The following is a 22,258-nucleotide window of genomic DNA, read 5'->3' as shown; positions in this document are numbered from 1 at the left end:
ATAAACCTTTATTTGCTAATAATGACATCGCTATGTCTGATATGAAAAAAGATTGAAAGCTGGAAGACTTTTGAATGGCGTGCGGATGTTCAACTATGAATTGATGGGCTTCCCGCCTCCATTCAGGCGGGTGTATCCAGGAAGTTGAGGCAGGGCGTCACACTTATATAGCTTATACTCCATTTCATGTGCCAAATAAAAAACGCCACCTGCTGGACAAGACAGATTTTGTGCCGAGTTATCCCTCTCACTTAGCCTATTCCTCTCTGGGGTGACTCACAAATATCAGTTAATTACTATAGCTCCCGCCTTGGGCCAATTAGTGTAATTTTGTAAATGCCAGATTTCAATGGCAAAACGCATAATTCACCCACCTTTCGTAAACATCGGGCCAGTGCTGTCCGAGATATCGCGTGTGACTAACAGATGGAGACCGATCCACAATCCCTCCCCGATTTCACCTTGGGGGACAATAAACAGAGCTAGTAAAAAGCAACTTTACGAGCATCAGTGCAGTTTCAGCACCATAGCCAGTGGAGAGTGGCTATGGTAATGACAAATCAGCAGTTGCGACACGTCATTCAGGGCCACCTGTTTTGAGCCCCACCTGTTTAGCCCCCCCCCCAAAAAAATATATATGTATATATCTACCGTAGCTTTGATGGGACTGATCATGTCAACATCATACTTTCAAATTCTTACCTAGCAAGCTAGACAAGCAGTCATCATCATGAATCAAATCGACAATGTACTGGCAAATCCTTTCAAGTCTTGTCATATGAAGAGAAAGTATAGCTAAAACGTAGCTATTGGACATAAACAATACACAACAAGTTGGAAATCGCAAATTCAACAATAAGTGGTTTGGAAGGAATCAGTTGCTATCTGCAAGCGTTTCAAAGCAATCATGAGCCTGCTATTCAGTGGAGTCGACGTGTGGTCCAAGTCTGTGTTTAAGGATCAATTTTCCAAGTTTAAAAGGATAAACATTCACATGCAACACCATGGGCCAGAAAGGGTTGGCCATGCTGTCAATACAGCATGATTTCTGCCTAGTTAAAAACAACTTGGAACTGGGAAATCTCAGACTTCAGTGAGTTCAAGACAACTGGGACCTCGGGGAAAAAACGAGCTCCAACTGGGAAAATACGTTTTGAACGGTCATCCAACTTAGAATTCCAGGTTAGGAACTCCGGCCTCTTTCTAGAGCTCCGACCTGAAGATCACTGATGTCATGATTCAACTTTGTTTTTTTCCGAGGACCCAGTGTCAGGACCCGGTGAGAGAAACAGTCACTAATAGTTGGCAGAACCCAGAAGATGAGGCAGACTCAGCAGTACTAGAGATAATGATTTAATAAAAGGACAAGATCTTCAGGCAAAGAAAATAAATCCACCACGTCCAAAATAAAGCCAAGAGGCACAAAATGGATATCCTCCAAAATACAAAGAAACTCCACAAAGTGGTAAAAACAGCAGGGAAAAACAAACCTCAAAAGACTACTCAAAAATACACAAGAACTAAACCAGAGAACCTCTGGAAAATCCAATAAGAGAACTATATGTTTCACACAAAAAGGCTTGGGCTGGGTGCTAACATACAAACACTGAGCAAAGAACTGAGGAACACACAGGGTTTAAATACTAACAAGGGAACGACACACAGGTGCAAACAATAAAAGAGCAAGGAAAAAACAAAAGGTTCAAAAAAGGTGCAATGGGGACATCTAGTGACAAAAACCAGAACAGTCCTGGCCAAAACCTGACACCCAGTTGTCTTGAAAGCACTATAAATCCAGAGAATGCCAGACTTTGATGACAAAATTTGCCACAAGAAGGACTGCAGCACCACCTTCCTGTTCAAGTGAGCACAGCACAACAAGGTCAGTCCAAAAATGTATTGTATGCTGCTGCATAAATTATGCAATATGTCAGGGAGATATGTATACTGTAGCTAAGAAAGTAATACTAAGGCTACTAACAGCTTACTACACAACATACACTATGTGCCTCACACTAATCATTTGGCTCATTTCACCCTCATATAGCCTATAGCCTGTCATCTAATTTCGTAAGAGATTTCATTGTCTACTTATATGCCCCCTTTATTTATCATATGATTCTGACTTGGTGTACAGGTATAATACTGTAAGAACGGTCCATGTTCTGAATTCTGTCGCTGTACATTTCAAAAGTGCTGAACAAATAGTTATATTGACTATATCCGACTGAGTTCGATCATTGTCTTAATCGAAATTACGGATTGTCTCTTATCCCATAGTTTGTACATCTCAATTGTCACTAGAAGCCACATTTGTGTAAGCAAGTCAGCTATATCATCTATGTTTTTTTAAAAGGCTGTAAATGAAGCTGAATTAACTGTTTTGCTGCCAGACAAGGCTCCGCTGATAGCCAGGTGGAGCAGTGGTAAGGATTCACTCCATGGAGCTGAAAAGTAAGCTATCCTGTCAGCTTTATGTAGGCCCTAACAGTTGTGGGCACTGATTGTCACCGTTATAATGCAATTACTGTATTGTTTAGTTGTGTTGTGTAGTGGCTTTGCTGACATGCATCTACAACCCCCCCCCCCCCCCCCCCCCCCAAATCAGATATTATGTATTATGGAAACACTGGAAGTGAACAGTACGTTGGTTAAAATTTCTTTCTGCAGATTACTTTACTGCAGAAATATCCAAGGTGTGTCCTATTCTCAAATATGAATAGATCATCATGATTAGGCAATTCTCATTTGCTGTGATGAAGCTGAATGATGTCTGTGTGTACTGCTGCTGTGCAGTGTGAAATATTGTGCAGGTTAAGTGGGGCTGCTGATTTATTGTGCAATAATGCCCCATTCTGCAAAATGTCAACTGCTCAATTCAAAAACATTTCGCTGATGAGAATCTGGTCGGTTTATGGTGGGGGGAGTTTGACCCTGTCCTGTCCATGACGTCAAGCTTCCTCGATCTAATCCTCGAGCATTGCATTCAATAAGCAGACGTCTTGGATGGGAAAAAGATAAGGAAATCCTGATAGATTGGTTCAGAGATGGTGAAAACAAAACAAGTGGACAACTGTTTCGGAAAATCAAGGTTACTATGTAGGGCAAATGTATTTCAACCGGTGTCCTTTCTCGCTTTATGCGGTATCACGGCTGGAGCGGTGCTGATGCTGCGGACGCCTGATGCCTGGACCATTGTTTTAGGCCTAGCCTGTTAAATGTAGGCTATTCTATAGCCAAATACGGACAACATTTCGTAGGCTTATGGCTACTACTACATCATTCTTCTGATCCAAGGGTGTACATTGACAGTGAGTTCTTGTTTGAAAAAATAACTTGCTAATAGGAGTCAGTGCGTCAGATATGGAAACGAATGGATGCTTCTGTTGATAATGCTTCTGGAATGATAGTGGCTCCCTGTTGAAACTGGACCAATGTGTATGGACACTGATCGGTGTTTTTTTCTGACACTGTGGATCCATATGAGATAGGATTCTAGGCTATACCTACATCAAATACATTTTAACAGCGTGCGTCAAATGCTATATCGACGTTGTTGTGTCTTTGTGATCCGATTCAACTTTACATTCCAGAAGAAAAGGTAATGAGGTAATGGTGATCTGGAAACGGTCTTGCTCGTGTTTATTGGCATTATTCCAAGGAATCAATTCATCTGTATTCTAGGTACATTTATAGGGAAAATTTGGATTACCGCTTTTCGTGTTCACGGCAGACCTTGATTTAATAACAATACAATTAAGGCACGCGGTGAATGCCAAGAGAGGAATCACCTTAACGTCGATCCAAATCATTAAAGTAATTGTATTTTTAGGCAATAACAAATATCAACGTAGTTAGCCTACAGTGGTGAGAAACCTAGCCTACTGCAACTATGAGCTCTTGCGATGAAACACTGGACAAATAGGTAAAGGTAAGATCAAATTTGACCTCCCTATTTTAAGTAAACAGATAGCCTTGGTTTGATGTGCTGTGAATTATGTACAGTTCTGTTTGTTAAATAATAAAGACGTTTTGGGGTTTGGACTATGCCATTGGTTTCAGCAGAGAAATGTTTTTGACCCAGGTGTGATACAGTTGAAGTCGGGAGTTTACATATACTTAGGTTGGAGTCATTAAAACTCGTTTTTCAACCACCCCACAAATTTCTTGTTAACAAACTATAGTTTTGGCAAGTCAGTTAGTAATTTTTCCAACAATTGTTTACAGATAATTTCACTTATAATTCACTGTATCACAATTCCAGTGGGTCAGAAGTTTACATACACTAAGTTGACTGTGCCTTTAACAGCTAGGAAAATTCCAGAAAATGTCATGGCTTTAGAAGCTTTTGATAGGCTAATTTACATAATTTGAGTCAATTGGAGGTGTACCTGTGGATGTATTTCAAGGCCTACCTTCAAACTCAGTGCCTCTTTGCATGGCATCATGTGAAAATCAAAATAAATCAACCTTTTATTTATTTAATTTCACCTTTATTTAACCAGGTAGGCTAGTTGAGAACAAGTTCTCATTTACAACTGCGACCTGGCAACCTAGACCTCAGAAAAACATTGTAGACCTCCACAAGTCTGGTTCATCCCTGGGAGAAATTTTGTGGGGGTGCTTTGCTGCAGGAGGGACTGGTGCACTTCACAAAATAGATGGCATCATGACCCCCTCAAATTATGTGGATATATTGAAGCAACATCTCAAGACATCAGTCAGGAAGTTCAAGCTTGGTCGCAAATGGGTCTTCCAAATGGACAATGACCCCAAGCATACTTCCAAAGTGGCAAAATGGCTTAATGACAACAAAGTCAAGGTATTGGAGTGGCCATCACAAAGCCCTGACTTCAATCCTGTAGAAAATTTGTGGGCAGAACTGAAGCATGTGCGAGCAAGGCCTACAAACCTGACTCAGTTACACCAGCTCTTTCAGGAGGAATGGGACAAAATTCACCCAACTTATTGTGGGAAGCTTGTGGTAGGCTACCCGAAACGTTTGACCCAAGTTTAACAATTTAAAGGCAACGCTACCAAATACTAATTGAGTGTATGTAAACTTCTGACCCCCTGGGAATGTGATGAAAGAAATAATAGCTGAAATAAATCATTCTCTCTATTATTCTGACATTTCACTTTCTTAAAATAAAGTGGTGATCCTAACTTACCCAAGACAGGGAATTTTTACGAGGATTTAATGGCAGAAACTGTGAAAAACTAAGTTTAAATGTATTTGGCTAAGGTGTATGTAAACTTTTGACTTCAACCGTATGTCAACATCCAGTATACTTTAGGCACCACTCTCTCTTATCTAAAAGAATAAGAATGGGTTTCCCCCCAAAGGGAAACATACTTAGATGCAGACGTGATACCTTTCACTCACAATGGAACAAACCAAAAACACTTACAACAGATAGTATACCTTTAATAATGACCATGATCAAATCTAAGAATGTGATAGTGACCTTTGATACAATGCATATTTAATTCAGGAGTGACTTAAACATTTGTTTTCTACATTTATTTTCTTAAAATGTTCATATATTATCATGAATCACTTCCAATACCATTATATAAATCTGACTCCCTCAATAATCACACTCCCTCTCAGTCTTTCACACTTGCATACGGACATACACAGTACAGCAAGCCCCCCAAAAATTAAGGAAATCACACAGATACCATGAAGACCATTCTCTGGGTTTTCATACACTTGACATTAAATCAGTAACATGAATTATAAAGATACACATTTCAGGCGTTCTCAATTAGCTTTGCCAGTACATTAAAGCTTAACATTTCTGAGGATGAAGTGGAAGGGTTATAGAGAGAAAAATATCAACATTTTAATTCTGTATGGAAATGACAAGGCTCAGAAACAAAATGACAGGCCAATCTTGAATTTAAAAGCAGTACATGCTACATTTTGTCCCCAAAATGACTTAAACAGGGACCCCCATTGTTGGAATGACAGGGAACAGAGAAATGTAACAGATATGATAAAGGAAAGACATGATTTAAAATAAGGGAAAAGACAATCGTATTGTCCGGCTAAGAACCTGAACTGAGTATGTTTGCATTTCCACCCCATCAAAAACAAAGAGAGGGACCTCCCTTGAGAGGGGATGTTCTAGACATCTTTCCTTTGAATCTTTTTGCTGACACACTTGAGGTACAGTAGAGCAAATATCATTTAATTGACAGTGTTGTCAGTAAGAAATGTTAAGGCTCCACTCTGAAAAAAATGTATGAACACATCTCTTCTTCCACATAGTTTGTCACAACAGTGATAAGCCAAGTGATACATTTTTAAACTTTCACTTTATCCATAATATCAATCATTTGCAGAAGCTTTTTGGATAGACAATCTTCTACCATCCACAAACCACCCTCAGATGGACAAGGGCAAAACAGAACACTTCTTCTGATTATGCTAAATAAAACTGTTCTATGTAGTTATCAAACATTTGTCAAGATTCTGTTGTCACGTTCACTCTTCCTAATCAGAACAAGCAATACAAGCACTTAAAGTTTCTCCAACACTCACACCACAAGTTGAACAGTCACTGAATATCAGCAGCATGTTTTTTAAAGACGTGCAGATATTTGTTAATCATAATTAAGGATGTGCGTGTGGGGGTATAACAAATAGGAGACCAGGGTTAAAATACAAAATAAAGAACACTAAAAATGATGAAGCAATTTGATCTGTGCGCACAACTTGTAGACTGGGAACCAGACCAGGAGCAAGGTGGCTCAAAGTTTGATGTGGGCCAAAGTCATCAAAATTAAATAGAAAAAGAAATTTAAGTTAGAAATTTCTTTATGTCCTCTTGTTTTTTTATGATCTAAATTTCAATATGTCCATCCAAGTACAACCGTTGATCAAGCTATAAGGAGTAGTCTTCTATTGTGGTTTACTTCGGTTTTGGTGTTCCTTGGTTGGGGAGGGGAAGAAAAAACAAAATGGTTACCATTAGAAAACTGTTAATAAATTAATAATCTTCCACCCCACAACCATGGTATATTATTCCCTTAGAGACATAGTGTAGAATGTCGATGGCCAGAAGCCAAATAGAAGTTACATTTAAGAAAAGTTTCTTTACCTGATCAAGTCGGGACCCTCGCTGTATTGGAATTGGCTCATAGGTCTGTTGAAAGAGAAGAGGAATTTCGTTATGGTTACACCTCCTGCACAAAACGCAATAAAATGGCAGCAAACAAATACAAAACAGTAGACATTTCGCTGTGATAGGACAAAATAAGAAATACAAATTCAGTTTTGCATCCCAATGTAAAGGAGATGTTTGTTCTGGTTTATGGATCATTACAAACATTGACGAAACCCATCCTTAATTAATGATCAGTTCAGGATCTTTGCGATCAACAGGAGACTAATGATTGATTACCTTTCTGACAACCTCCTCTTCCTCCTGTCTCTTCTCATAGTGGGAGAAGTCATCAAAGATGGAGGTGGTGTGTTTGAAGCCCACAATGATCTTCAGCACTTGCTTGGCCTTCTCCAGAGGGACCTCCTGAGTGTCCCTAGAGTTGGTTACCGGCTTGTTGTCGTTGTTCTCCAGCCTGATGTGCCTCAGCTGGCTATTGGGCACGTCCTTCACAAACAGCCAGTCCACATCAAACTTGCCTTTCCACTTGTCCTGCGCCCAGACGCCAGCACTGGTGCCATAATCCACGGGCGAGAGCATCTCTGCCACGCCGCAGAAGTGCCCACTGCCATTAACACTGAAAAGCAGATAGACAGGGCCTTTGGCACTGATGGCACGAAAGGCTGAGTCCAGACGCTTGTTGCCGTGCTCTGTGCTGCACCAGATGGAGTACTTTATGGAGCGGTGGATGTCGTCCTCAGAGTAGCTCTTGATGATGAACACGCGGCCGTTCTTCAGGTTCCAGTCAAACTCCTTAGGGTTGTAGCTGTGGGCAGCCCTCAGCTTCTCCAGTACAGGGTGGTTCTCTAGACCTGAGCCAGAACCTGGAGGAACACCCCCTCCATTCCCAACACCCCCGCCACTAGAGGAACCGCTGCTGTCCATGCTGCCCCCTCCGTAGCCCGGATTACGGTTACGCGGGGCAACCCAGCGGGTCTGAGGGGGCGGGCCTAAGTTGTGGTTCTGGTATGACTGTGGAGGGGGCGGGCCCATGGTCATCTGCTGCACAAGGGACTGGGCAGATTGAATGGACTGCTGAGGGGGAGGGGGGAGCCCGTGGGGAAGGTGGGCATGGCTATGAGAGTGGAGCTGCTGATGTTGGTGGTGGGGGGGCAGCGGAGGGGCCACTTTGCTTATAGGCCCCTTGTTATCCCATGTCCCAATGTCCATGTTGTGTTTGATGGGCGGTGGTGGCAGAGCTCCCCCCATGGGCATGCCTGGCTTGGCCTTGGCCTTCAGCAGCTGTGGCTTGGCTGGTTTGCTGGCAATAGCGGCCCAGGACGTGGGCTTAGGAGGGGGCATGCCAATTGGTGTTCCACCGTTGCCTGTAACAACAGCCTGAGCTACAGCACCACTACCGCCGATCACAGAACTCACGCTCTTCACACCTGAGCCACTGCCAGACACATCCCCACCCATCTTCAGCCCCAGCATCCCTTGTTCAAGGCTGTTCATACCTGGTGCCTTGCTCAGAGTGTCACTGTGGAACCCTGTTTGGCCATCAGGGACTAGTGTGCCCCCCAGGGAGCTGGGAGGGTAGCTGTAGCTGCCCCCATAGGCTGAACTCTGAGTCTGCTGGCCTTGAGACCCACTGGTACCCCAGGCGGAGAAGGCCGGGTTCTCAGGGAAAAAGTTAAACCTATGCGGGTAGATGCTGCTGCCAAGCCCCCCAGGCTGGCCAAACACAGTGTCATGCATGAAGTGATGGTCTCCATTGCTGAGGGGCGCATAGGGAGTCAGGTAAGGGATAGGGGGGTCGCCACCGGTGGACCAAGGGGCCTCGCTAAGAGGGTAGGGAAATCCAATGGAGGGGGCATAGTAGCTGGACAGGTAAGGGTCAGTCATGGATTGGTAGCTGTTGTTCTAGAAAACAGAAAAGGAGTGTAAGTACAATTTGTTTTTAAAATCCTGACACATTAAACTAAATGTCAACAACATGACCTACCACCACCAATACTCCAATGACCGTTAGCTTATACCCCAACAACCCTGATTTTAAGACTTAAAAGGGTATGCGTGCAGTACTTAGACATCACACATCATCTGTAATGATGTCAATGGAGTAATATTATCTGCTAACAAGGTAGCCAAGAAAACATCCATCCTCCTGTGAGACAGTATTGATTTGTGGTCCTCCCCTGCAGCCAAGTTGAAAAATATTCTATCATGACAAAGATACACACCATTATTTCAAAAGTCACTCACCTGATTGGATTGGCCAGTGAGATAGGGCTCAAAGTCATTATCATGGACAGTTTCCTTCTGGTGGAGTGAGCCATTTTGCACTGAAACCGGAAAGACTGATAGTAGGGTTATTTATCACTGTCAAATCAAATTGTATTTGTCACATGCTTCTTAAACAACAGTGAAATGCGTACTTAACAATACAGACAAACACACAAGTCTCCCTCCTTAATTCACCAAAAAACAAGACATGATTATTGTATGCCTGCCCGAGAAGACCATAGAAATCTGATGTTAGCAATGTTGTTCTGTAGTACTGTAACACTTGCATAACAAGGCATCACTGAAATCATGTCAAAGAATCTGGTGTGTTGACCGTTAGCTAGACTATTTGCGAGAGAAAATTATACTTGGGTCATATAACCGGGGTTACTTCAGTAAACCTCCGGTAGCAGCTGCAGTGCATTCAGAAAGTATTAAGACCCCTTGACTTTTTCCACATTTTGTTATGTTACAGGCTTATTCTAAAATTGATTAAATCATTTCCCCCCCTCAATCTACACAATACCCCCATAATGACAAAGCGAAAACCAGTTTTTAGAAATGTTTGCAATATATACATAAAAAAACAGAAATACCTTTTTTACATAAGTATTCAGACCTTTGCTATGAGACTATATTAAGCTCAGGTGCATCCTTTTTCCATTGATCATCCTTGAGATATTTCTACAACTTGATTGGAGTTCACCTGTGGTAAATTCAATTGATTGGACATGATTTGGAAAGACACACACCTGTCTATGTAAGGTCCCACAGTTGACAGTGCATGTCAGAGCAAAAACCAAGCCATATAGGAGGAGGCACTCTTTCCTCTGGTCTAAAAAATATCCCAATGCCCCAGGGCAGTGATTGGACACTGCCCTGTGTAGGGTGCCGTCTTTCGGATGGGACGTTAAACGGGTGTCCTGACTCTCTGAGGTCATTAAAGATCCCATGGCACTTATCGTAAGAGTAGGGGTGTTAACCCCGGTGTCCTGGCTAAATTCCCAATCTGGCCCTCAAACCATCATGGTCACCTAATAATCCCCAGTTTACAATTGGCTCATTTATCCCCCTCCTCTCCCCTGTAACTATTCCCCAGGTCGTTGCTGCAAATGAGAACGTGTTCTCAGTCAACTTACCTGGTAAAATAACGGTAAAATAAATAAAATAAAAAATATGGTCGAAGGAATTGTCTGTAGAGTTCCGAGACAGGATTGTGTCGAGGCACAGATCTGGGGAAGGATACCCAAAAAAATTCTGCAGTATTGAAGGTCCCCAAGAACACAGTGGCCTCTTCCATTCTTAAATGGAAGTTTGGAACCACCAAGACTCTTTCTACAGCTGGCCGCCCAGCCAAACTGACCCATCGGGCGAGAAGGGTCTTGGTCAGGGAGGTGACCAAGAACCCGATGGTCACTCTGACAGAGCTCCAGAGTTCCTCTGTGGAGATGGTAGAACCTTCCAGAAGGACAACCATCTCTGCAGCACTCCACCAATTAGGCCTTTATGGTAGAGTGGCCAGAAAAGGCAACTAAAAACCCCCAGACCATGAGAAACAAATTCTCTGGTCTGATGAAATCAAGATTGAACTCTTTGGCCTGAATGCCAAGCGTCACATGTGGAGGAAACCTGCCACCATCCCTACAGTGAAGCATGGTGATGGCTGTATCATGCTGGGGGGGGTATTTATTTGCGGGGGGGACTGGGAGACTAGTACGGATCGAGCGTAAGATTGACGGGGAAAAGTACATAGAGATCCTTGATGAAAACCTGCTCCAGACCACTCAGGACCTCAGACTGGGGCGAAGGTTTACCTTCCACAAGGACAACGACACTAAGCACACAGCCAAGACAAAGCAGAAGTGACTTTGGGAAAAGTCTCTGAATGTCCTTGAGTGGCCCAGCCTAAGCCCAGACTTGAACCAGCGACACTCCCCATCAAACCTGACAGAGCTAGAGAGGATCTGCAGAGAAGAATGGGAGAAACTCCCCAAATACAGGTGTGCCAAGCTTGTAGCGTCATACCCAATAAGACATGAGGATGTAATCGCTGCCAAAAGGTGCTTCAACAAAGTATTGAGTAAAGGGTGTGAATACTTAAGTAAATGTAATAATTCCAGGGTTTTTGTTGCAAAAATGCCTAAAATACTGGTTTTGCTTTGTCATTATGGGGTATTGTGTGTGGATTGAGGGAATAAATAAGAGAACATAAATTATGATCTTTCCTACACAGATGATAATAAAACTGCCTGATGATCTTCTGAATTTCCCAATATGTTTGATGCATTTCAGTCACTTAAAACCATACTTCTTTCAAATTAAAATACTGTAAAATGCACTGTCAGACTGATTTGTAAGACTGTCATAGCCCAAATTAAAAAGGTAAACATGGTCCGTTGATTACATCACCTTTTTACATGGTGGGGTCGCGATTTTTTGTATTTATATCAAAATAGGGTAGCAGGCCAAAAAGGTTTGGGAACCCCTGCCCTAGCACGACTTGACTTCATCTTTGACCAATGTTACTGTATTGCAAGAGCCAGCATTGTATTTACACCGCAGGTGCATTGTTGGCAACTCATGTCTGTGCTCGCGACCCGCCACCGGCTGAGCAGTCATCGTCTAGCAAAGCTACTATAACGTTAGCTACAGTGCTCTTACCTTTAGCGTCTTGTCCTTTTGAATTCTTCAGTCCCGTGTAATTGGTTTAAATGTAAAAAATAAAAAAACATTTTAGCATTCTACTTTCTACCCAAAAATACACGCGCACTGAAAATTAGAAGTTCGCTTAGCTACATTAGCTGGCTAGCTAACTACAGATATAAGGCTCAATCTTTGACATAGCGTTAGCACATATGAAAGGGGTTAGTTATCAAAATATTGGGCGTCGTTAATTATGAAAACGACTTGCTAGCGCTGGTTAACCACTTTTGCAACAGATTAAAGTTTTCCTAACAATAATCGGAAATGCAGACTTTTAGCAAACCACATTGCTAAATGCTAACTACCTAACCATTATTCCATTTGAGTAAACGTTAGCTAGCTAGTTGGTAGCATCGCATCTCTCAGCAATGGAAACAGGGATGGATTGGACGCATAACCCCTTTTATCAAATTTAAAGGCCTTCTTGACGCTGAATGGATATCTTCCCGGCAAATACAGCCTGCCTACCTGAGGGTCAATACTTGTTGCAGACATAATTCATGAAGCAAGCCACTGGATGTGTAGAAGCCTTTCAATTAGACGTCTGTTCTCTCAAAAACTACGTTTTCTTCGGATCCCAGTAGAGTAACGTTAGCTAGCTTGCTAAAAGCACGTTTTTTTATTCTAGATACTACTTTACAGTCAGTAGCAAGCTAGCTCCACTGTTCAATTCTGCCAGTCCCCATGCATTTACTTAAATCCAATTTGGAGCTGTTCCGAAGGGTCCACTGTTAAGAGTTTATTTGAGCTTCCCCCCCTCCACCAAATTTCATTTACTGTGCTTTGATGGCTCTATTCACTTCCCCCACTGGCAGGTTCATCCGGGGTCTAAATGAAGGGGATTGACGTCAGCGGCACAACAGGCGCGGTGCGTCAAAGACCAAACGTCGGAAGTAATTCATCTTCAATGGGAGCACCACGGTAGTCGCGTTTCAATATCGACTGTGATTTTAACCTTCTGCCGCGATGACGAGCCAGCGCGCTAACCAATCGAACGGAAGAGTGATGGGGAACGTCCAGAAACGGGCAGAATTATTTGGGGCTCAATCTACTATATTCAAGGTAAAGCTTTGATTATCAAATAAAAACGTGCTAGAGAAATAACTCTATTGCAATTTAGATATACATTACGATATTATCTTGACGACTGCAAGTCACTTGAGTAGGCTTACGTGTGCACCAAAGGCATGGGATAGTCTACAATCCAGGCTTCATCTAGATATGTTAGTGCCATTGAATGAGTTTAAAATGTTGATAGAAGACTGTTACAGAGGATTGTAAATGCTTCTTTTAGACAGAATCATGTTGTATTGTATTGTTGTATGTTTTAATTATGTAATGTATTGATTGTTGCTGCCTTCTTGGCCAGGTCTCCCTTGAAAAAGAGACTCTGGGTCTCAATGGGCTTTTCCTGGTTAAATAAAGGTTAAACACAAAAATATATTTTTTAAGTACTATGAGACAAAGTGTGAAACAGTGCAGTGAAGCAATTTAGTGAGTTGTTTCCTTTCACACTTTTAAAATTATGCAATTATTCTGTTGTGTTTCTCTAATTGATCGACAAACACTTTGTTATAAGTGCTTAATAGAGATACTGTATCATAGGCTCTGAGTACACTACAGCCCTGCAATACTTATATCATATTCTGATTTGATGGACTGGACTCTGAGTTGAAAAGATTTGAGCAAATATTGAATAATATTGAGTGATACTCACTGACCAACTCAATGATTAACATTGGGTTGGTAGCCTAGTGGTTAGCGGCAGGTAGCCAAACCGAAAGTTGCAAGATGGAATCCCTGAGCTGGCAAGGTAAAAATCTGTCGTTCTGCCCCTGAACAAGGCAGTTAACCCACTGTTCCTAGGCTGTAAGTGAGAATAAGAATTTGTTCTAAACTGACCTATCTTGTAAAATATAAAAAAAATATGATTTTTATCAGTAGTAAGGAAAGTAAATTAGTAATATGACACTAACAAAACACATTGCACACATTAGCTAAAAGACAAGTGCTGTTTATTTCAACAAAATCCACTTAAAGATACATTCAGAGCTTTTTTCCAGCAGTGACATCTACATTCACAAGAAATTCAGAGGTAGGCCTAGGAGATGCTTCCTGACTATATCTTTAAGATTTTTGATTTTTACATGAACCACTGACGTTAACTTATTTCTATCACAATATTGAAGATTATTTACTAAATGTCTTTATTTTCCTCTGGTGTCTGGAATCAGTACATTCTCATGTATGAACTACTGTACTGTACTGTACTGTACTGTACTGTACACACACACACACACACACACACACACACACACACACACACACACACACACACACACACACACACACACACACACACACACACACACACACACACACACAGAGAGAGAGAGACACACACAGACGGACACACAGACAGACGCCTTCACATACACTACCGTTCAAAAGTTTGGGGTCACTTAGAAATGTCATTGTTTTTGTCCATTAAAATAACATCACATTTATCAGAAATACAGTGTGGAAATTGTTAATGCTGTAAATGGCTATTGTAGCTGGAAATGGCAGATTTTTTATGGAATATCTAATTGCAAAAGGGTTTTCTAATGATCAATTAGCCTTTTAAATCTATAAACTTTAATTAGCTAACACAACGTGCCATTGGAACACAGGAGTGATGGTTGCTGATAATGGGCCTCTGTACGCCTATGTAGATATTCCATTAAAAAAAACAGCCGTTTCCAGCTACAATAGTCATTTACAACATTAACAATGTCTACACTGTACTTCTGATCAATTTGATGTTATTTTAATGGATGCAAAAATGGCTTTTCTTTCAAAAACAAGGAAATTTCTAAGTGACCCCAAACTTTTGAATGGTAGTGTAGGTCCAAATCCTAAATTGAAATCTGTAGACATAACTTTGATAATTTGCAGGTGACTGTAATTTTCGTACAAATCTCTCATTAACATCAATGTAGGACACACATATATATTATATGATTCAGTCCATATTCAACTGTTTGCATAAATGCTTATTTTTACAGAGTGCCATTATGTCATAATACAACAAATACTATTTCCTGTACACTGATACATGTTATGTCAGAAGTATCAGTAGTGTTTTGAGTGTACCTGTTTTGACCTAGCCTGGGTGCCAGTCTGTTTCTGCTTTCTTGCCAACTAGGAATAGTAATGCCAAACAACTTGACAATGACAATGGAGCAGGCAAAAACACAAACAGATCTGCAGAGGTGTAAAGTAACTAATTACAACTACTCTCATTACTATAATTGAGTAGCTTTTCCAAGTACTTGTACTTTTTTTGGTATTTTTTCAGTCAGTAATTTTACTTCTACTTGAGTAAAATTTTATATAAGAAACAGTACTTCTACTTGAGTAGGTGAGTGAGTGAGTGAGCGAGTAGGTGAGTGAAGTGAGTGAGTAGGTGAGTGAGGTGAGTGAGTGGAAAGAGGGGGAGTGAGTGTGTGTGAATGTCACCCGATCCCATGGACAAGTAACAAGTAACGAAGGGGTGATGAATGGATGTAGGATTAGACATGTTTATTTCTGGAGTCTGAAGTATATTGAAGTCTGTCAACTTTATTGTTTAGGCACTTTATTTTGTATTGCTTTTTAAAATCATAAATACACTTTGAATGTTTACTTTATTTTCTAATATTAATAGTATTATTTTGACAAATCCTTAGTTTTTTTATATGCAGATGTGCCTTGTTGCACTGAATTTAGTTCCTAGTTCCTTGCACTGAACATTCATTTCCTCTCTTTCTTTTTAAATGTAATTCATGGAAAAGATCATGTGTAACAACTTTCAGGTAACCTTAGCTAAATTAGCTAAGTATCAAGTCAATGTTTTTATTTGAAAAGTCACTTCTTTATTTTTACTTACTTTTATTTTATTTTAAATTAGCTACTTTTTTACTTTTACTTGAGTCGTTTTTTTACACCAGTAATTTGACATCTACTTGAATAAAATGTCATTAAACTAACAGTGCTTCTACTTACTCAAGTAAGTATATAAATATTTCGGTACTCTTTCCACCTTTGCAGATCTGGGATTAAGCTAGTATTGACCATCATTGCATTAAACAGAGAACTCATGCTGGTTTACTCTAGTATGCATTACGAGTGCTGGTAGGCAGAGGAATTATATTTTGTGAGCATTGTGGGAATGTCTTCTGTTTCACTGACTGGATATATTCCACTCTCTTGTACCTCTTCTGCCCTCCTTGCCTGTCAGTCATTTTCAACCCACTTGCAACCTTTACTTATAGTCTGTAAAACAAAACATGATGGCGAGATAATAAGGCAACTGCACAGTCTCACACAGAAACATATTGAATACACTTAGAAAAGAAGGTGCTACCTAGTACCTACAGTAAAAAGGTTATTCGGTTGTCCCCATAGGACAACCCTTTGAGTAACCCTTTTGGTTCCAGGTAGAACCATTTTCGGGTAAAATGTAGAACCCATTCCACAGAGGGTTCTATCTGGAACCCTAAAGGGTTCTCCTATGGGGACAGATGAAGAACCCTTTTGGAACCCTTTTTTCTAAGAGTGTACTACAATATCAAATATGTGCCAACGCACGCCCACAGACACACACGTACGTTTGTATGGTCTGGAACGACACTGTGTGTGCCGAATATGTATGATTTTGTTCCCCCTGAGAAAGTAATGGTACATACAGCCCAATTCTGAACACTGTAAGTACAACTGCGATGGTTTAGATGGATATTATAAACTGGGTGGTTCGAGCCCTGAATGCTGACTGGCTGAAAGCCATGGTATATCAGACCGTATACCACAGGTATAACAAAATGTTGTTGTACTGCTCTAATTATGTTGGTAACCAGTTTATAATAGCAATAAGGCACCTCAGGGGTTTGTGGTATTTTGCCAATAGACCACGGCTAAGGGCTGTATCCAGGCACTCCACGTTGCGTCGTGCTTAAGAACAGCCCTTAGCCGTGGTATATTGGCCATATATCCCACCCCCTCGGGCTTTATTGGTTAAATTAACCCCACCAATGAAATTAACTGAAAAATATATCTTTTTAACAGAATTATATGAATAAATATATAATGATGCAACACTAACTTAATCAATGTACTTTTTCTATGGAATCTTCTCTTTTAACCTCTAGACAGTTTGAACCAACTCATAATTAAAAGGGTATAAATTATTACAATAACTAAAAAGTGGGGGGGAAGGAAAAAAAGAGGCATTGACAGTATTACATTTATGTGCCTGTGACTTAATGCTTTAGTATCTGTTCTAGTTTGTGTGTTTTCTTGTTTGTTGTGACCACGTGTAAAATGCACTTTGAAAATTCACATACAGCTGTCCTCCTCTGTGAAGGTGCTGACCACATAGCAGGCGTAGGCAAATCCCAAGAACTGTAGGCACAAACACAGAGACCACAAGTTCAACTTTACATTACAATGAAGAACACAGCATAGATACGTTCTGAATTTATTTCTGAGAGGGAGAGGGAGAGAAATGGGTGGGGAGGTGGACAGACAGAGACAGCAAGGCAGCAGCTCTGGGAACCTGGCTCTGGAAATGACAGCCTCTTCTCATCATCAGCTTTTCAGCTCCTTCACGCACCTGCCACAGAACTCCCACTGACATGCTGATGGCCTCTCTTTTTCTTCCTCACCTTCCTTCCAGCCCTACTCTGCTTCCTCTCTTCCTCTTGCCTCACCCTTGCTCTCTACATCTGTGGTCTGTTCTCAATGCGATTTAGATGTAGTTACACTGGAATCTGTCAGAATTTTGAATGAATAGAATGTCATTGTGGATCCATTTGGGTGTTTCAGTGAGAGTGTTACAAAATACATATTCTGGGTGAACTCTGGGGAGAGTGTTGACAGTTAAATTCTGGTGAGAAATGTTTAACATTTTATAATGTTACAGTTTTTTTCATCTCTCCTGAGAGAGAGAACTCACAGAGATTAGGATTTGTACGATGCAGTGTAGGACCTCTATGTATTGATATTCCAGCCAGCATCCCAGAGCAGAGATTAGTTCTGGGCTCTCCAGACTCTGCCATCTAGTGGCAGGAAGGTCCCTGTCATCACAGCCTGGACTGTTGTCTTTCCACCATGAACGGTGTGAGGATACACCCAGAGAAAGCAGGTCGCTCTCCTGTAGTGACACAGCATATGGGTTGTTCATGATAACGTGTTTATGGTATATAATTGTTTTTGGCAAAAAAGAGACTGATTGATTCAATGCCAAAAGAACACACAATTCAAGGTGTGGCAAAAATATTAGGCTAGTTGATAGTGGGTCTGAATATTAGTGACCAATACCTTGGAAAGGCCTCCCAGGTCCAAGTAGAGACAGCTCACAAAGACATTCCATGCCACCCATAGTAATGTCCACAGCAGGTACTGAGGGATGAACATATATTTGATGAGCATTTTAGACACATACAGTACATTCGGAAAGTATTCAGACCCCTTGACTTTTTCCACATTTTGTTACGTTACAGCCTTATTCTAAAATTTACTTTAAAAAAATGTCCTCATCAATCTACACAAGTTTTTAGAAACAGAAATACCTTATTTACTTAAGTAACCAGACCCTTTGCTATGAGACTCGAAATTGAGCTCAGGTGTTGCCATTGACAATCCTTGAGATGTTTCTACAACTTGATTGGAGTCCACCTGTGGAAAATTCAATTGATTGGACATGATTTGAAAAGGCACACACCTGTCTATATAAGGTCCCACAGTTGACAGTGCATGCCACAGCAAAAACCAAGCCATGAGGTCAAAGGAATTGTCCGTAGAGCTCCGAGACAGGATTGTTTCGAGGCACAGAGGAAAACCATCTCTGCAGCATTCCACCAATCAGGCCTATATGGTAGAGTGGCCAGACGGAAGCCACTCCTCAGCAAAAGGCACCTGACAGCCCGCTTTGAGTTTGACAAAATGCACCTATCCGACCATGAGAAACATGATTCTCTGGTCTGATGAAAGCAAGATTGAACTCTTTGGCCTGAATGCCAAGCATCACGTCTGGAGGAAATCTGGCACCATTCCTACGGTGAAGCATGGTGGTGACAGCATCATGCTGTGGGGATGTTTTTCAGTGGCAGGGACTGAGAGATTAGTCAGGATCGAGGGAAAGATGAAAGGAGCAAAGTGCAGAGAGATCCTTGATGAAAACCTGCTCCAGAGCACTCAGGAACTCAGACTGGGGTGAAGGTTCACCTTCCAACAGGACAACGACACTAAGCACACAGCCAAGACAACGCATGAGTGTGGTTCAACAAAAAATTGTAAAGGGTTTTTACTTTTTCATTATCGAGTATTGTGTGTAGATTGATTGAAAAAAATATTTAATCCATTTTAGAATAAGCCTGTAAGGTAACAAAATGTGGAAAAATCAAAAGGACTGAATACTTTCCGAATGCACTGTACCGTAATGTGTATCTATTTATATGGCGGCAAATCACTATACAAGACAGAATTGAAACAGTGGCCAACGCTATTCCACAATAGTTATAGAAATGGCTTTGCCTTCAACACAGTTCCATTCTCTATGAAGAATTGACACATTTCATTGAATTATCCATGTTGATTACAAGGTGGGGGCAGATTAACACAAAAGTAGTGTGGCCTAGATGTGACTTACTAGAACAACATAGCGTGGTCTGTACTGAATGGTGCCAAAGAGGCCGAGGATAACCATAATTATGTGCAGGAAGTTGACCATGATGGGAGCCCACTGGTACCCAAGGAAGTCAAAAGCCTGCCTCTCCAATGCTGTCATCTGGTGTGTCAAAGGGAGAGAGCAGGAGGGGGAGAAAGAGATGGGGGGGGGGGGGGTTAAGAAACTCTATTACAGTATTATGCATGATAAAGCATCTTATCAAGTCATCCACTCACTGGGTCCAGACTCTTCAGAGATACTAATCTACAGTTGGTTCTGAATAAATGAGAGATGGATGATGGTGTTGCGACTTGTTAAATGGACATTTCCCTCCTATATACCCTATAAAGCATCCACTGCACATATTTTTCCCCCTATGCTGACTGCTCTCTCTGGGTTGTCAAGGTAACTGAGCCACGGGGGACAAAGCATGTTGCATGGAGAGGGGAAGAGCAGGGATATGAGTTCTGTCCTCTGAGGTCGCCCTTCTCCATCACTCAAAAGGGGGGCAGGGTGGGAAGAAAGAGCAGGGACAAAGTCTGAGGTTCAGACAGAGTGGGGGTTGGCTCCATTTACCCATCGGCAACTCATACTAGCAAGATAAACATGAAAATGTTGTACTCTAAAACACACAATAAATTAGCATGAATACAAAAATCTTAGCTAGATAAAAATGTATATTAACTGATGTTTGATTGACCCATAATATTTATATTATATTAATAGAACTTACATATGTTCTTCTCAGAACACAAATATAGGCTATGTGTCCAACTACTAGGCTACATCATTTTACTACAACATATTTTTATTCAATTTAGTTGGATATGGAAATGTTAAGACTCTTTGACTTGGGGTTCGTGAGTCGTGGGAACTAGCTATAATGTACAAATGTTTATATCTAAAATTGTAAAATGTGCCTACTTCCTTTCCTCATTCTGAAAATATTAACAATATCAGTATACAATTTCAACAACATCAACCATTCAAGAGAAGAAGTAAAGCAAGGCAATGGTAGCAGGTGTGTTTTGAAAGTATGTATACAGTAGATAGCATCATCACAGAAGAATGATCTCACCAATTGGAGAGTGCAGAAGAAGATCAGCATACATCGTCCTGAACAGCACCCCATTATCTCTCTGCGTAAACAGGTTTCAAATACGCGAATCGAAACCGCAATATGACTTTTAATAAATTCAGAGGGGCAAATTGAATAGTCCTATATCCAAACAAGCTCTCTGGTGCGGGGACGTGTTGTGGTTTGCGGAGGTGGAATTAAACTGGCCGAGATGAAAAACACGTAAGGTCTGTGTTACAACGAGGGGGAGGGTAGGGGGCATAGTAATAGCCCTACTCCAATGCTTCGGGAGGTGTGGCGCTAAGAACGCTTGGACTACTAGTGTAAAACGCCAGCATGTGGTGGTGCTGGTGTAAGGGACAATACACGTTGAGTAGACCCAGACAAAATGGTCTCCGTGATATTTTCTCAAATACAGGACAAACATATATTGGTCCATTCTTACCCCCCAAATTGTTAACTTTCACGCAACCCTCATCTGAGGTCACTTACAAACATCCAGTAGACCAAGAGAAACCCACTGGTTCCCACATTGTGGACCGTGGAAGTAGACGCCTACTAGTCAAACTCATGTAGTCTATAAACCAAACAGGGAAACCGGAGCACAGGAAACCTGCGCACGTCATTGTGCGTGTGTTTGGTTGATGCTGAAGGACAGCTGCACTCAATAGGCCGGGTTGGAATCAGTGATGAGGGCACACTTTTTCATATGGCTTTTATTTTTTCGCTCCAGCTTCTAGTGACCTGTGACACAGTAAAATAGGCTCCGGAATAATAGGCCTATTCGTTTTAATCCAGTGATGTATACCACATTAGCCTGACCAACCAACCTTTTTTTTAGCCATCCTTGGTGATTACAAATCAATACCACTCACCACATTACACATTTATTAGTAGTCTACACTAGTGGTGTAAAGTACTGAAGTAAAAATACTTTAAAGTAGTACTTAAGTCGTTTTTTGGGGTATCTGTACTTTACTTTACTATTTATATTTTTGAAAAGTTTTACTTTTACTCCACTATATTCCTAAAGAAAATAATGTAATTTTTACTCCATACATTTTCTCTTGCACTCAAAGGTACTCGTTACATTTTAAACGCTTAGGGGGACAGAAAATGGTCCAATTCACACACTTATCAAGAGAACATCCCTGGTCATCCCTAATGCCTCTGATCTGGCGGATTCACTAAACACAAATGCTTTGTTTGAAAAATATGTTGGAGTGTTGGAGTGTGCCCCTGGCTATCCATACATTTTAAAAACAAGAACATTTAGCCGTCTGGTTTGCTTAATATAAGGAATTTGTAATTATTTGTACTTTTCCTTTTGATACTTAAGTATATTCAAAACCAAATACTTTTAGACTTTTACTCAAGTATTATTTTACTGGG

At 41.1% G+C, this 22,258-nt stretch overlaps 2 protein-coding genes across 5 annotated transcripts; both read right to left on the bottom strand.

Annotated features, from left to right (window-relative positions):
* Positions 1-5,407: 5,407 nt before the first annotated feature.
* LOC129829874 (YTH domain-containing family protein 1-like) lies at positions 5,408-12,939 on the bottom strand. Of its 4 annotated transcripts, none has more exons than XM_055891860.1 (6): positions 12,570-12,939; positions 12,060-12,084; positions 9,378-9,472; positions 7,413-9,035; positions 7,110-7,154; positions 5,408-6,940 (listed from the first exon to the last, which is right to left on the bottom strand). In XM_055891860.1, the coding sequence occupies exons 1-6, from the start codon at positions 12,594-12,596 to the stop codon at positions 6,911-6,913; spliced, it is 1,845 nt and encodes a 614-aa protein (XP_055747835.1). In that variant the 5' UTR covers positions 12,597-12,939; the 3' UTR covers positions 5,408-6,910. The 4 variants fall into 4 exon arrangements, with proteins under 4 accessions (XP_055747835.1, XP_055747836.1, XP_055747837.1 ...); XM_055891861.1 differs by having other exon boundaries at positions 9,378-9,457; XM_055891862.1 differs by lacking the exon at positions 12,060-12,084.
* A 1,160-nt stretch (positions 12,940-14,099) lies between these two features.
* nkain5 (sodium/potassium transporting ATPase interacting 5) lies at positions 14,100-21,187 on the bottom strand. Its single transcript, XM_055891878.1, has 6 exons — positions 20,867-21,187; positions 19,771-19,908; positions 18,441-18,521; positions 18,076-18,273; positions 17,465-17,522; positions 14,100-16,397 (listed from the first exon to the last, which is right to left on the bottom strand). Exons 1-6 carry the CDS (start codon positions 20,918-20,920, stop codon positions 16,387-16,389), a joined length of 540 nt encoding a protein of 179 aa, XP_055747853.1. The 5' UTR covers positions 20,921-21,187; the 3' UTR covers positions 14,100-16,386.
* Between the last annotated feature and the right edge of the window lie 1,071 nt (positions 21,188-22,258).

This window comes from Salvelinus fontinalis, chromosome 31, assembly GCF_029448725.1.
Source record: "Salvelinus fontinalis isolate EN_2023a chromosome 31, ASM2944872v1, whole genome shotgun sequence".
In the NCBI taxonomy this organism is placed as follows: domain Eukaryota; kingdom Metazoa; phylum Chordata; class Actinopteri; order Salmoniformes; family Salmonidae; genus Salvelinus; species Salvelinus fontinalis.
This window is presented reverse-complemented; position numbering and strand designations above follow the sequence as displayed.